This window comes from Crocuta crocuta, unplaced genomic scaffold (genome assembly GCF_008692635.1).
Source record: "Crocuta crocuta isolate KB4526 unplaced genomic scaffold, BGI_CrCroc_1.0 scaffold14, whole genome shotgun sequence".
Classification (NCBI taxonomy): domain Eukaryota; kingdom Metazoa; phylum Chordata; class Mammalia; order Carnivora; family Hyaenidae; genus Crocuta; species Crocuta crocuta.
The window spans coordinates 1,269,993-1,286,528 of record NW_027530209.1 but is presented as its reverse complement, the minus strand read 5'-3'; the positions used below and the strand labels follow the sequence as shown (position 1 = coordinate 1,286,528).

The window sequence follows — 16,536 nt, the reverse complement described above, 5'->3', positions numbered from 1 at the left end:
GTATATCTACAATAAGGTAGAACTAACTTTCACTGATACCTATTATGAATTGGCTCCAAATCAAAATAAATTTAGCTCTGAAATATCTTACTATGTGTCATCATTAGTATTTCCTATGCATTTAAATACTTATGAAACAGTATACAGAAGATATGGATCAGAAGTCTCCAGGAAACAAAGGATCATTGGTTTATGCAGGAATTAAATCAATTGTAAAATCGTCTTTGGGTAAGAAAATTTAATTTTTTAAAATATTTATAATTAATTTTTGTACTTATTTCCTACTTTTTATTAGTTATTTCACAACAATGTGCATAAAGAGTTTTGGTTTGGTTTGGTTTCTGATTAGATATTTTAGTACAGTTAACTGTCTAATTGTTTTTATATCCAAAATTCTTTTTGGAGGGAGTCTTAGTTCTTTGAAGTAATAGTGTCTTTCTAAATCTATTCATTTACCCAATTTTATTTTTTTGAAGGCTCACTTTGAGAGGTATTATACATTATATGACTTATAGGATCCTGGTGGTTGGTTTGGATTTTATCATGGTATTTTGTTTCTAAAAACTAAATAAAAAGACACACAATTGAAGGAGATCCTTTTTAATTCTGCTGTCCAAACACTATCACTTAGCTATCTATGGCAAGATCTGGGTAACTATGTCATGAAGTATGGCCTTACCTGAAGGAGATTTGCCTGAAAGAGTATTTCATGATTAAATGAATGTATGAATTAATGTAGGGTTGAAATTGATCAACTATTAAGAATAAGATAAAGATGTCAAAAGAACCAAACTTATTTTTTCATTGAACAGTTGTTCTTATCGTTTTTATCCGAACTGAATTGTGGATTATACTCTAATCCTTTCTCCAATCTAGGATTCAGTATCTAGCTTTTGATAGCAATCAAATTTGGGCCAAAGTCAAGCTNACTGTACCAAAGGAAAAATAATTTTAAAAAATGTTTAAAGGACTTTCATGTTAATTTGTTCTACTTTGCTGAAGATGCAATAGACTGTTATCTGATCAATTTAATTTGGGTATTTTCTCACTAGCTCTCCACCAAAAAATAATTTTCATTATAAATGTATTATAAATAAATAAGTCCAGTTAGAAATTTCCATTTTTATTAATATAAATAAAAGGACAGATATACTGTCATATCCCTGTAGATAAAGCTGCATACCCTGGTTCATGACTTTAGAACTATTACTGCAAAGACTTAAACACCGAGTTTATAGAATTTTTAGTATTTTTGCTATATGGTAGGTCAGGCCACATTGCATTCTTAGTTATTCTGAGGTTAATGTTTTTGTTGTATTTTGATAGATTTTAGGGAGAAACCTACAAACTACCTCTGAGGAAAAGCAAGGGGAAAAATAGAATATCTTTATATGTTTCTGGTGCAGTAGGGAGAAACTGAATGTCTTAACTTGAGTCAAAAGTAGTCTTTACCCAGATTAAAAAAACTACGTCGGAAAGAGTTCATCACTGTTAGACTTTTAGCTTTTTCTTTGTTTTGGTTTTGTTATTTTTGTTTTTACAACCCCAAAATAAAAAGTAGAGAAATAACTGTCAAAGATAGCACTTGTGGACTTCAGTTTTTTATCTGGCCATACTTTTCTCTCTAATTGTATCTGTAGTGATTCAACACATTGAGCCAGCTTGCTCACAGTAATCTAATACACATGTTTAGTAGAGCACACAGTGAAATTTTAACTTTGGTGACAAATAATATATACTGAGTGCTTCTATGAATTAGACATCATGCTAATTGCTTTCCCCATGTTACTTTATTTAATTCTTACAATTACAGTATGAGGTCAGTTTATTCAGCACATGTTTATTATTTGCTTGTTATGTGCCAAGAATTGTCCTTGGACTAATAAAGCTATAACTGTCAACAAGAGAAGTCTCTTCCCTCGTAGAGACTGAACAAGGTAGACTACCGCTATTCCTGGGAAGTTTACATTCTAGTTCAGAATATGGACAAGTACATAGGCAATTTAACATGAGGAACAACACACACTTACGTATAGAAGAATGCTAGTCTGGGTGTAAGGTTTGGAGAGGGATCCCTGGGAGGGCAAAGACAAGGTCCAGACATGGAGCAGCATATGCAATTAACCCAGAGGAGAGGGACCATAGCCCATTTCAGTATTGCTAGAACAGAGTGTGAGAGAAAACAGTGAGGAAAGAATGCTGACTAGAAAGGTAAACAATGGGGTAACTCAGGAATTAGAAATCATGGTAAGAATTTAGGGAGACTTAACCCTGTAACAAGGAGAAACAAAGAAAGATTTCAAAGAGTATTGACAAAATTAGATTTGTGTTTTAGAGCTGTCACTATGTGTGGAATGAATTAGAGAGGATCAAACAGGAAGCTCAGATAAAAGCTACAGTTATTAGGCAAGATATGAGCGTGTTGCTACCAAAGTTAGTGGCAGAGGAGTAAGAGCAATGTGGTAAATTAGAGAGTGTGACAAAATTTAATGATTGAGTAAAGGAGATGGAGGAGAAGGAAAAGTGAAAGCACATATATTTAGCTTAGGAAACTGAGTGAATACTGGTACTAGTTAATTAAACAGGAATAACCTGAGAAGAGTGCCTTTGAGGGGGAAAATTTTTTGTTTTGGGGAAAGTTGAATTTGAGATAGGTGGAGCTGTGCACTGGGCAAGAAATTTAGACTAGGTTGAAGAAGTAAAGTCATCCATTTTAAATAATTCTTCCAAGAAATTTGACTAAATGAAGGAGGATTAAAAAGAGATATAATATAAGTGGCAGGTGAATCCAGAGTCATAGGAGGGTTTTTGTGTTGCTTTGTTTTTAATGTGGGATTGATTTAAGCAAAGTTTATATGCTGATGTAAGTCCATGCAAAGAGATTGAAGATGCAGAGAGAAGGGGGTGACGAGCAAAATTCCTAGGAATATGAGGGAATGGAATCCAGAGCACAGGTGAAAGATTAGTGTTAGAAGGGAGGATGTACACTTTCTCCAGAGGGAAAGGGGAAAGGTGTGTAGGTTGTATAATGTTGAATGACTGGAGGCTGATGAGTTAACCACTCAATGGCTCTCTTTTCTCTGTGGTAGGTTTGCTTGTTGAGAAGGAGCAGGAAGGTAATAGAAGACATGGAGAAAAGGAACCAGAGTTGTCTCGAGAAACATGGGAGGATTGTGGGACAATGTTCTTTAATCAGAAGATAAAATAAAGGACAATGGATGAGAGAATTAAGGGTACTGGCAAGAGAATGATTCATTTGTTGGTATTGGGGAAGGAAATGACAGGAGACTGGCAAGTAAAAATATGAGGGGCCAAGAGATTGTGAGGTTGAAAAATTTAGAAGAGAGATTTCTGAAAGGCTATGAACTTGTGGTCAGAAAGTGGCTCTTTTGAAAGAGGATCAGTTTGGAGTGTGTCCATTAAAGGAGTGAGTAAAGTCTTGGAGGTGTGAACCTCTGGAGGTAAGGAAGCGAAGAGACAGAGAGACTGGTTTGTTGGACAGACTGAGTGTTGAAGTCAACCAGAATGAGAATCCATGCTCTAAAGGAATGTCTCGTACAGTCTTGTGGAGCAGTGTTCATAATGTTAATAAGTATAATTCCTTCCTTTTAAGATGGCAGAAAATTGTGTCATAAATATAGGTCAGCCATCTATCCAATATGAACACGACACTTTTACTACTTTATTATATAGATGTACAAATGTCACAAATTACTATCTGCAAATAGCATAATGTCTGATAGCCTGGTCTAGTATTTGAAACCAGTTTTTTAAAAATGTTGTTTTTTCTTCCAAGATTTTATTTAAATTCAACTTAGTTAACATATAGTGTAGTATTGGTTTCAGGAGTACAATTCAGTGATTCATCAGTTACATGTAACACCAACAAGGGACCTCCTTAATGCCCATCACCCATTTAGCCCATCCCCCCACTCACCTTCCCCTAACAACTCCCAGTATTTCTCTATAGTTACGAGTCTCTTATGGTTTGCCTCTCTCTTGTTTTCCATTGTTTGCATTTTTTTGAGAGCAAGAGAGAGCACATGTGTGAGCAGGTTCAGGGCAAAGGGAGAGGGAGAGAGAGAATCTCAAGCAGGCTCCACACCCCGCAGGGATCACAATGTAAGGTTGGATCTCATGACCCTGAGATCATGACCTGAGCCAGAATTAAGAGTCAGGTGCTTAACCAGCTGAGCTGCCCAGTTGCCCTCTCCCTCTCTGTGATTATCTTATTTTATTTTTCCTTCTCTTCCCCTATGTTGATCTGCTTTGTTTCTTAAATTCCGTATATGAGTGGGATCATATGGTATTTGTGTGTGTGTTTGTGTGTGTGTGTATGTGTACCACATTGTCTTTATGCATTCATTAGTTGATGGACTTTTGGACTCCTTCCATAATTTGGCTTGTTGTTGATGGTGCTGCTATAAACACAGGGGTGCTTGTGCCTCTTCAAATTAGTATTTTTGTTTACTTTGGATAAATATCTAGTAGTACAGTTGCTGAGTTGTAGGGTAGCTGTATCTTTAACTTTCTGAGGAAAGTTCACACTGCTTTTTAGAATGGCTGCACCAGTTTGCATTCCCGCCGACAGTGTAAGAGGGTTCCCCTTTCTCTGTATCCTTGCCAACATCTGTTGTTTCCTGACTTTTTAATTTTAGCCAGTCTGACAGATGTGAGGTGGTATCTCATTGTGATTTTGATTTGTATTTCCCTGATGGTGACTGATATCGAGCATTTTTTCATGTGTCTGTTAGCCATTTGTATGTCATCTTTGGAGAAGTGCCTGTTCATGTCTTCTTCCCATTTCTTAACTGTATTATTTATTTTTTGGATGTTGAGTTTGATAAGTTCTTTATAGATTTTGGATACTAACCCTTTATCAGATATGTCATTTCCAAATATCTTTTCTCATTCTGTAGGCTGCCTTTTGGTTTTGTTGAATGTTTCCTTCACTGTGCAGAAAGTTTTTTTCTTGATGAAATTCACATAGTTGATGTTTGCTTTTGTTAACCTGACCTCCAGAGATGTGTCTAGTAAAAAGTGTTATGGCTGAGGTCAAAGAGGTTGCTGCCTGTGTTCTTCTCTAGGATTTTGATGGTTTCCTGTTTCACATTTAAGTCTTTCATCCATTTTGAGTTTATTTTTACATATGGTATAAGAAAGTGGTCTGGGTTCATTCTTCTGCATGTTGCTGTTTAGTTTCCCAGAACCATTTGTTGAAGAGACTGGCTTTTTTCCATTGGGTATTCTTTCTGCTTTGTTGAAGACGAGTTGACCATATAGTTGTGGGTCCATTTCTGGGTCCTCTGTTCTGTCCAGTTGATCTTTGTTTCTGTTTTTGTGCCAGTACCATACTGTCTTGATGATTACAGCTTTGTAATACAACTTGAAGTCTGAAATTGTGATGCTTCTCACTTTGCTTTGCTTTTTCTATATTACTTCGGTTATTTGGGGTCTTTTACAAATTTTAGAATTGTTTGTTAATAGCTCTATGAAGAATGCTGGCATTATTTTGATAGGGATTGCACTGAATGTGTAGATTGCTTTGGGTAGTATAGACATATTAATAATATATGTTTTTTTTAAATATAACTTACTGTGAAGTTGGCTAACATACAGTGTGTAAAGTGTGCTCTTGGTTTTTGGGGTAGATTCCATGGTTCATACAACACCCAGTGCTCATCCCAACAAGTGTCCTCCTCATTGCCATCACCCATTTCCCCCTCTCCGCCACCCCTCTATCAACTTTCAGATTGTTCTCTGTATTTAAGAGTCTCTTATGGTTTGCCTCCCTCCCTCTCTCTTTGTAACTGGTTTTCCTCCTTCCCTTCCCCCATGGTCTTCTATTAAGTTTCTCAAGATCCACATATGAGTGAAAACATATGATACCTGTCTTTCTCTGACTGACATATTTCACGCAACACAACACCTTCCAGTTCTATTCACGTTGCTGCAAATGGCATGATTTCATTCTTTCTCATTGCCAAGTAGTATTCCATTGTATATGTAAACCACATATTCTTTATCCATTCATCAGTTGATGGACATTTAGGCTCTTTACATAATTTGGCTATTGTTGAAAGCGCTGCTATAAACATTGGGTACATGTGCCCCTGTGAATAAGCATTCCTGTATCCTTTGGATAAATTTCTAGTAGTGCTATTGCTGGGTCATAGGGTAGTTCTATTTTTAATTTTTTGAGGAACCTCCACACTGTTTTCCAGAGCAGCTCCTCCAGTTTGCATTCCTACCAACAGTGTAAGAGGGTCCCCTTTTCTCCACATCCTCACCAGCATCTGTTGGTTCCTGAGTTGTTAATTTTAGCCACTCTGACCCATGTGAGGTGGTTTCTCAGTGTGGTTTTGGTTTGCATTTCCTAGATGATTAGTGATGTTAAGCAACTTTTCATGTGTCTGTTGGCCATCTGTATGTCTTTTTTAAAAAAAAATGTCTATTCATGTCTTCTGCCTATTCATTGGATTATTTGTTTTTTGGGTGTTGAGTTTGGTAAGTTCTTTATAGATTTTAGATACTAACCCTTTATCCAATATGTCATTTGCAAATATCTGTTCTTCTGATCCTTCTAATCCATGAGCATATTTTTCCATTTCTTTATGTCTTCTTCAATTTTTAAAAAACAAATTGTTCTATAGGTTTCAGAATACACATTTTTTTACCTCTTTGATTAGGTTTATTACCAGGCATCTTGTGGGTTTTAGTGCAGTTATAAATGGAATTGATTGCTTGATTTCTCTTTCTGCTGCTTTATTATTGGTGTATAGAAATGCACCTGATTTCTGTATGTTGATTTTATATTCTGCGGCTTTGCTGAATTCATATATCACTTCTAGCAATTTTTTGGTGGAGCCTTTTGGGTTTTTCATATAGAGTGTCAGGTTGTCTGAAGAGTGAAAGTTTGACTTTGTCCTTGCCAATAGGGATGCCTTTTAGTCCTTTTTGTTGCCTGATTGCCGAAGCCAGGACTAACAGTAGCAGTGGTTAATAGTGGACATCCTGTTGTGTTCCTGACCTGAGGGGAAAGCTCTCAGTTTTTCCCCACTGAGGATGATATTAGTTATGGGTCTTTCGTATGTGGCCTTTATGATGTTGAGGTATATTCCTTCTATCCTTACTTTCTTGAGGGTTTATAATGAAAAATGATGTGTTTTCCCAAATGTTGAGGGAATCATTTGGTTCTTATCCATTAATCATTAATGTGGAGTATGATGTTGATTGATTTGTGGATATTGAACCTGCTCTGCAGCATGGGAATAAATCCCACTTGATCATAGTGGATAATTCTTTTAATGCACTGTTGGATTTTACTTGCTAGTATCTTGTTGAAAATTTTTGCATCCATGTTCATCATGGGTGATGGTCTGTAATTCTCCTTTTTAGTGGGGTCCTTATCTGGTTTTGGAATCAAGGTAATGCTGGCCTCCTAGAATGAGTTTGGAAGTTTTCTTTCCATTTTTGTTTTTTTGAAGTTTCAAAAAAACAGGTATTAATTCTTGTTTTTTTTTTTTAATTTTTTTAAATGTTTCATTTATTTCTAGGAGAGAGAGAGAGAGACAGCATGAACAGGGGAGGGTCAGAGAGAGAGGGAGTCACAGACTGAAACAGGCTCCAGGCTCTGAGCTGGCAGTCAGCACAGAGCCCGACACGGGGCTCGAACCTACGAACCACGAGATCATGACCCAAGCGAAAGTCGGACGCTTAACCGACTAAGCCACCCAGGCGCCCCAATTCTTGTTTGTTTTTTAAAAAAATTTTTAATGTTTACTTACTTGGGGAAGGAGGAGCAGAGAGAGAGAGGGAGACACAGAATCCAAAGCAGGCCCCAGGCTACCAAGCTGTCAGCATAGAGCCTGACGCAGGGCTGAAACTCATGAACCATGAGATCATGTCCTGAGCTGAAGTCGGACGCTTAACCGACTGAGCCACCTTGGCGCCTCAATTCTTTAAATGTTTGATAGACTTCCCCTGGAAAGCCATCTGGTCCTGGACCCTGGATTCAATTTCTTTCCTGGTTATGGGTTTGTTTAAGTTTTTTATTTCTTTCTGTTTCATTTTTGGTAGTTTATATGTTTCTAGGAATTTATCTATTTCTTCCATATTGCCCAGTTTGTTGGCAGATAATTTTTCATAATATTCTCTTATAATTGTTTGTATTTCTGCAGTGCTGTTTGTGATCTTCTTTGTGATTTTATTTATTCTGGTTTTTTATTTAACAATTTTTTTAATGTTTGTATTTATTTTTAAGAGACAGAGAGAGACAGAGTATGAGCTGGGGAGGGGCAGAAGAAGAGGGAGACAGAATTTGAAGCAGGCTTCAGGCTCCAAGTTGTCAGCATAGAGCCTGATGTGAGGTCCAGACTTATGAACCCAAATCATGACCTGAGCCAAAGTCAGATGCTCAACTAACTGAGCCATCCAGGTGGCTTTTTGATAAGTCTGGCTAGAGGGTTGTCAGTTTTGTTAACTCTTCCAAAGAACCAGCTCCTAATTTCATTGATCTGTTCTATCTGTTCTTTTTTTTTTTTTTTTTGGTTTCTATATCATTTATTTTTGCTTTAATCTTTATTATTTCCCTTCTACTCTTGGTTTTGGGCCTTATTTGCTGTTCTTTTTCCAGCTTCTTTTGGTGTAAAGTTAAGTTTGTCTTTGAGACCTCCTTCTTTAGGAAGGCCTGTATTATATTCCCTCTTATGTCAACTTTTCTGCATCCCAAAGGTTTTCGACTGTTGTGTTTTCATTTTCATTGGCCTCCATGTATTTTTTTTTATTTCTTCTTTAATTTCCTGCCTAATTGATTCATTCTTTAGTAGGATATTCTTTAACCTTCTTACATTTGTGGTCTTTTCACATTTTTTCTTGTGGTTGACTTTAATTTCATAGTGTTGTGGTCTGAAAATATGCATGGCATGATCTCAGTCTTTTTGTACTGGTTGAGGCCTGATTTGTGACCCAGTATGTAATCTATTCTAGAGAATGTTCCATGTGCACTCAAGAAGAATGTGTATTTTACTGCTTTAGGGTGAAATGCTCTGAACATATCTGTTAAGTCCATCTGGTCTACTGTGTCAGACGTGTAAAAATCACCTATTACTGTATTGTTATCAATGAGTTTCTTTAAGTTTGTTATTAAATGATTTACATATTTGGCCGCTTCCAGTTTGGGGACATAAATTTTTATAATTGTTAGATCTTTTTCTTGTATAGGTCCCATTATTATGACATAGTGCCTCTTTTAATCTCTTATTATATAGTCTTCAGTTTAAAATATAGTTTGTCTGATATATGCATGGCTACTCCATCTTACTTTTGATGGTTCTTCACCCCCTCACTTTCAAGCTGGAGGTGTCTTTGGGTCTAAAATGAATCTCTTACAAGCAGCATATAAATGGGTCTTTTTTGTTTGTTTTTATATCCATTTTGATACCCTGTGTCTTTTGTTTGGAGCATTTCGTCCATTTACATTGAGAAGTAATTATTGATAGATATGAATTTAGTGCCATTTGTATTACCTATAAAGTCACTGTTCCTGTGGATTGTCTGTTCCTTTCTTTTCTTCGTTGCTTTTGGTTTCTCTTTCCTGCTCAAACAATCCCCTTTAACAGTTCTTGCAGAGCTGGTTTAGTGTTCACAAATTCCTTTAGTTTTTGTTTGTTCTGGAAACTCTTTATTTCTCCTTCTTTTCTGACTGACACTCTTGCTATATATTCTCAGCTGATGGGGCTCCTAGGTGGCTCAGTCAATTAAGCATCTGACTCTTGATTTTGGTTCAGGTCATGATCTCATGGTCATGAGATTGAGCCTCATGTTGGCTCTGTGCTGACAGCATGGAGCCTGCTTGGAATTCTCTTTCTCCCTGTGTCTCTCTTTCTCTGCCTCTCCCCTGTTCGCACTCTCTCTCTCTCTCTCTCAAAATAAATAAACATTTTTGGAAAATGTGAAGCTAAAAAAATATTCTTGGCTGTATATTTTTCCTGACTAGCACATTGAATATATCATGCCACTCTGTTCTGGCCTCTAAGTGTCTGTGGACAGGTCTGCTGGCACCCTTAGGTGTCTACCCTTGTAGGTTAAGGACCTTTTGTCCTGAGTTGCTTTCAGAATTCTGTCTTTATCTTTGTATTTTGCAAGTTTCAGTATGATATGTCTTAGTGTTGACCTGTGTTTTGTTGATTTTGAGGGGACTGCAGCATGCCTCTTGGACTTGAATGCCTGTTTTCCTTCCCCAGATTAGGGAATTTCTCAGCTTTAAGTTGTTCAAATAAACCTTCTGTCCTTTTTCTTGCTCTTCTGCTGCAAATCCTATGATACAATATTATTGCACTGCATAGAATCAATGCATTTCCTAGGTCTGTATTCGTGATCTAATAGTTTTGTTTCCTCCTTTTCAGCTTCATTATTTTCCATAGTTTTATCTTCTGTATCACCTATTTGATCCTGTTTCTTGCATCCTCATGATTATATCCAGTCAGTTTTGCATCTCAGTTATATCATTTTTTATTTCAGCCTTAGTAGTTTTTAGGTCTTTGATCTCTGTAGCAAGGGTTTCTCTGGTGTCTTCTATGCTTTTTTCAAGACCAGCTAGTGTTCTTAGGATTCTTGACCTAAATTCTTGTTCAGATAAATTACTTATATCTGTTTTGAGCAAATCCCTGGCTGTAGTTTCTTCTTGATTTTTGTTTGGGGGACAATTCTTCCATGTGTCATTTTGTCTAGGTTCCTCTCTTTTGCATGTTATGAAAGCTTGTTATGTTTCCTTCTTCTGATGGTAATGGGTATATGAAGAAGAGGTCACATGCTCTCCAGGGCCTGGCGCTTCAGGAAGTGTTTCTCGTGTGTGCTGGGTGCACTCTGCTGTTGTGATATGGCTGCTCTTGCCCCGGGTCAGTCCTTTGCAGAGTTCCTCCTTGCTTGTAGTGGGGAGTGTTTGACCTTTAACTGAGTGTGCTTTGATCTGTTAAAATAACCTACTGGAAAAGAAAAGACCTGATCCAAAAAAAGAGAAGTGAAACAAAAAAATCAAACAAGCAAAAATCTATAAGCCTGGTTTCAAAGAAAAAGAAAGCAGAAAGGAAGAAAAAGAAGCCTGATCCAAAAAATGAGAAAAGGAAACAAAAACCAAAAACAAATGAACAAAAANAAAAAGTCTGGTCCTATTTCCACCAGAATTGAGGCTGATGCTTTGGAGCACTGTGGACTTGTGCATTTGGGGGTAGGGGAGGGGGCGTGTGTTGGTCCTTGGGGAAGAGGCCCACTGCACTGGCTCACAATCAGACCTGCATTTGCAAAGATGTCCCTACAGGGTGGAGGGGGACAGGGCTTGGTGTAAATGGCTTCTGTCTTGACTTAGGGAGCTGTGTTGTTTGCTGAAGTCAGACCCTGTCAATGGGTGGGGAAAGATGTCACCACCCTGCTCTCTCTCCTCCATTCCTAGGTAGGAGAGCTGGCACCCACCTCTGTTCAGGTAGTCCTCACAGACAAGTGAATGATTTCTCCTCTTGGGTCCCAGGCTTCTTCTGTCACATCCCTGCCTTCAACTCTTCTGTTCCCCGGCCATGCTGGGCACCACAGCTCTCCAGTGTTATTGCTTGTTTGCTTCCTTGCTTGTTTGTTTTAATATTTCCTATTTATTTTTATATATTTTTAAAGTATATTTATTTATTTTGAGAGAGAGAGAGAAGAGAGAGAAAGAGAGCATAAGTGGCGAGGAGCCGAGAGAGAGATAGAGATAGAGAGAGAGAAAATTCCAAGCTAGCTCTGCACTGGCAGCCTAGAGCCCAATGCAGGACTCAAACCCATGAACCGCAAGATCATGACATGGGCCAAAATCAAGAGTCAGACGCTTAACAGACTGAGCCACCTAGGGGCCCCTTCAGTGTTTTATCTTTAGTGTAGGACTGGGATTCAGAACTCTGAATCTTAAAGGACCCACCACAAGGTGGACCTGCTCCCCTCCTCTAAAGGAGAGGCTTGTAGTGCTGGGTCTGATGTCCTTCTGTCCCGGTAAAGCAGTTGCAGGGCCATACAGGTGCCTGGAGTTTATGATGATACACAGTGAAAAGCTGTGACCACTTTGTCTACTGACTGTGCATACCTCTGTCCCCTATTAAACAGTCACTCAAAGGCGCCAGCCTGGATTTTTGTTCTTGGAGAAGCAATATATCCTCATCCGAATGCACTCCAGGAAAGGATGATTCTCTCTCATTGCAACCCAGGGGATCTGCACATCACACTGTCTATTCCAGGGCCTCCCCTCCATCTCCCTAAGGGTACTACCACCAACCAGGATCTACTGCAGCAAATGGCACAGACTTCCAAAAACTCAAAATTTCAGCTCCACTGTTTGCAAAAACTTGGGATAGTCAGTTACTCAAGATTCCTCCATCAGTGGTTTTGGGGGAGTGCTTTTCTTGTGTGAACCCAACACACTTCTTTCTCTCCCCTTCTTTTTCTCCTCTCCGCGAAAAAAGGCTCCCACGCATGTGTAGCACCGTGGCTTTTTTCCCCTCAGTTTGCCTCTCTGCACCATGTGTCTGCCACTCTCTCTCCATCAAATTATGCAGACTGTTCTCTTAATCCCCAGACCATTTTCCTAGGTGTTCATAATGATTTGATGTTGATCTAGCTGTGTTTGAGGGACGAGACAAGCGCAGGGTCCCCTTACTACTCACTCCACCATCTTAATTCCTCCCTCACAAACAAAATGTTTTTTAATGTTTAAATGAACTTGTTTCTTTTGTGCCTGTCAATAAAACATTGATCCTATTTATATATAGGTCAATCTTAAATTTAAGGGATGCAATTTTGTTCTTTTAGTATTGAATAATGTGTAAATAGGTTTTAATTCTTGTTAAAGATAAATTAAAATCATAAATTTTAAAATTCATATGTGTTAAAAAGAATGCCTGTATACTTAAAAATGCATAATAATTATTACACTGCTTATTTGATAACCCTAATTACCAGTTGCATAGTTATCAAGCCATAAGAAGGCCAAAAGATCAGGCAAAATACATGACATGATATCCATGCACTTGACTTAGAGGATATATTTCCACTTTATATTAATGAACTCTTTGGAGTCATGCATATTGATCTTTATTCGATGGCACAATTTCTGTAAAATAAAAACTCTAAGAAACTAAAATATTATTAAACTATGAGAATTTGTTTGAAAAATAAATTGCTGGTTTTATTTCACCTGTTGGGGGTGCCTGGGTGGCTCAGTCCATTAAGCGTCCCACTTCTGCTCAGGTCATGATCTTGTGGTTCACAAGTTTGAACCCCAAGTCAGGCTCTGTGCTAACAGCTTAGAGCCTGGAGCCTGCCTCAGATTCTGTGTCTCCCCTTCTCTCTGCCCTTCCCCTGCTCACACTATGTCTGTCTGTATGTCTGTCTATCTCTCAAAAATAAATAAACATTAAAATTTTTTTCAAAATATTCTTTATTTATGTTTATTTTTGAGAGAGACAGTATGAGCAAGGGAGGGGCAGAGAGGGTGATGGAGACACAGAATCTGAAACAAGCACCTGGCTCTGAGCTGTCAGCAGAGAGCCTGACTCAGTGCTCAAACTTGGAAATGACGAGATCGTGACCTGAGCCAAAGTTGGATGCTTAACTGACTGAGCCACCCTGGCGCCCCTGAAATAGTTATTTTTTCTTATTTTTTGGAAAAAGTTTATTTTTATTTATTTTGAGAGAGAGGTAGACTGCAAGCAAGGGAGGGGCAGAGACAAAATCCGAAGTAGGTTCTGCACTGTCCACACAGAGCCCGATGCAGGGCTTGAACTCATGAACCTTTATCAGATCATGACTTGAGCCAAAGTCAAGAGTTGGATGCATAACTGACTGAGCCACCCAGGTGCCCCTTAAGTAGCCATTTTTACCATTTAATATCCTCAGCATTCAATCCAAAGTTTATATGGGAAATATGAAAATACTGAATGGTACATCTACAGCTTATTCTACTTGAAATTTAATAGCTACCTTTTATCTAAATTTAAATGTTACTCAGAAAGGTAGTGTTGTGTTTAATTTTTAAATTTTTTAAAGTATTTATTTATCATTGGGGAGAGAGAGAGAGAGAGAGAGAGAGAAATCCCAAGCAGGCTCTACACAATCAATGCAGAGCCCTAAGTGGAGCTCAAACTCATGAACTGAGAGATCGTGACCCAAGCCAAAACCAAGAGTCAGATGCCTCATTGACTGAGCCACCCAGGTGCCCCTGTTGTATTTAATTTTCAACATATGTTTTAACTTTATCATTATTCGGAATTTTCTAATAGTTCTTAAAATTTCACTTTTATAAGCTAAAAGTGATTTTTGTCTTGACTAACTTTCCTCATGGTTGCAAATAGAGCAGCATGTTTCCTCTTTTCAATGGGCAAGTGGTTCTCTTAAGGGAAGAAAACTTTTCAGAAGTTTCCTCCTGACCCCTTGATTTAAATTGCAACAGTTTTCAGCAGTAAGGTTAAAAATAAATAATTTCAAGTGTAATTATTTAACTGATTTTTTTTTAATTTCCAGAAGTTTACAGTTTCAAGTTTCATCTTGAAACTTTTTCATAAAGTAATGATATATAACTTAAAATATGTCCAAACATGAATAATATTGTGGGCTTTTGCCACAGCCTAACTTCATATAATGAAAGAAGTTATTTAAAAGTGTGAATTAGGTTTGGAGAGTTTAGACTTTTGCTATTATACTAATTTTACTCTTTACCCATGTATTTAGACTTTCACTATGTACTAATTTTACTCTACCCGTGTATTTAGACTAAATGGACTTTAAGAAATAATGCTTTGTATTACTTATATATGTATGTATTAGATTTGCAAATGACAGTTGATTCAGTTTTTAATATTTTCCCAATTTTGCTTGTGTTCATTTCTTTAATTCCTTGCTCAGAAGAGTATAATTAAAGTCAACTTTGGTCAGTATATTAGTTTTTCTGTTATGCAAATACCATCATTTCCATGGTCTAGAGTCTTGGCATGGCTTCACTGGGTCCTCTGCTCTTGCTCTCACAAGGCTAAAATGAAGATGTTAGCCAGGCTTTGGTCCTCTCTGGAGGTTGGGGTATTCTTCCGAACTCACATGGTTATTGACAGAATTGTTTCCTTGAGGTTGTAGGACAGAAGTATCCTTGCTGGCCGTAGCCAGGGGCTGCCCTCAGCTCCTAGAGGCTACCCACTCTTCCTTGCCACATAGCCTTCTCACAGCAAAGCAGCTCTTACCTCCAGTGAAGCTGGAGAACCTCCCTCATTTTCTCCCAACTCTTTTAAAGGTGTTAATGTGGTTAAGTCAGGCCCACACATGATAATTTCCCTTTTGTTAACTCAGAATCAACTGAGTAACAACCTTTAACTACATCTGCAAAATGCTTTTACTTATATTATCTTGTGTTATTTAGAAGCAAGTCACAGATTTCACCTGTACTCAAGGGGAGGCAGGGGATTATACAAGGGTGTGGTTCTAGGGGGCAGAATCATGGATCCCAATTTACAATTCTGCCTACCACAAAGTGAATTATTTCTTAAAACCTATTGATCTAGTTATTTACAAAGGTATAATTACTGTATTATATGTAAGTATATAAATGTAGAATTACTATAAGTTATAATAAAAGATGTTTGTAATGTTAAACATTCTTGCTGCCTAATTCATAATTGAGTTTATTCTGAAAATACTTTTTGTTAAAATAACATAATTCTATAATGACAGTTTTGATGGTACAACTTTCTAGAACCTTTAAGAATTTGAACTGCAATTAAGTCAAGTTTTATCTTTATTTGTTTTATCTTTATTTAGTACCTTTGGGATCATATGCCTTGATTACAATCTAATGCTGGAAGAATTCGATTCCTTATGAAAAGAGAATAAGAATATAAAAGTCTTCTGATTTAGTGAAAGGGAAAAAACTTTCAAATCATTCCCATTGTATTTTAGCTTTAGTATTTACTTTAAACTTTCAGAGTACTTTGGTATTTATGATCTCATTTTTTCATATGATATGTATATATACATACAAAGAGAGATAGAAGGTCAGAGAGGGAGAGTCTGTCTATTGTATTCTAAGCACTGGGAGATAATCTTTCAAATAGAAATAAGACACCTGCCTTTTTGGAGCATATAGTCTAATAGGAGAAGAGATAAGACCGAAAACTAATAAAATATGGGAGCTTACATTAGTTCTAGAGGAAATTGAGGAAACAGTGTTTTCTTAGGTTGCACTCTTAGATGAGGTGATCAGGGAAGCTTCTCTGAAGCAGCAGCTCAGCCCATCAAGCATTAATTGTTCTTCCAATAGTTCTTTCGGTATCTCACGGAACTATTGTAGTTAACAACATGTAACATATGTTTTGTTTCTGGCATTTTATATTTATGCTGTCATGAATTTGTGGTTAAGAAGTCAAATATCCAGGGGTGCCTGGGTGGCTCAGTTGTTAAGTGTTCCAACTCTTGATTTTGGCTCAGGTCATGATCTCACAGTTCATGAGTTCAAACCCTGGGTCAGGCTCT

At 37.5% G+C, this 16,536-nt stretch overlaps 1 protein-coding gene across 1 annotated transcript in view; it reads left to right on the top strand.

The window, feature by feature from the left end:
- MIOS (meiosis regulator for oocyte development) overlaps positions 1-16,536 on the top strand; it is a 50,375-nt gene that overhangs the window by 12,933 nt on the left and 20,906 nt on the right. The window contains exon 3 of the mRNA XM_077765350.1: positions 130-228. Within this exon, the coding sequence (XP_077621476.1) occupies positions 130-228 (99 nt within the window). The remainder of the gene's footprint in view (positions 1-129; positions 229-16,536) is intronic.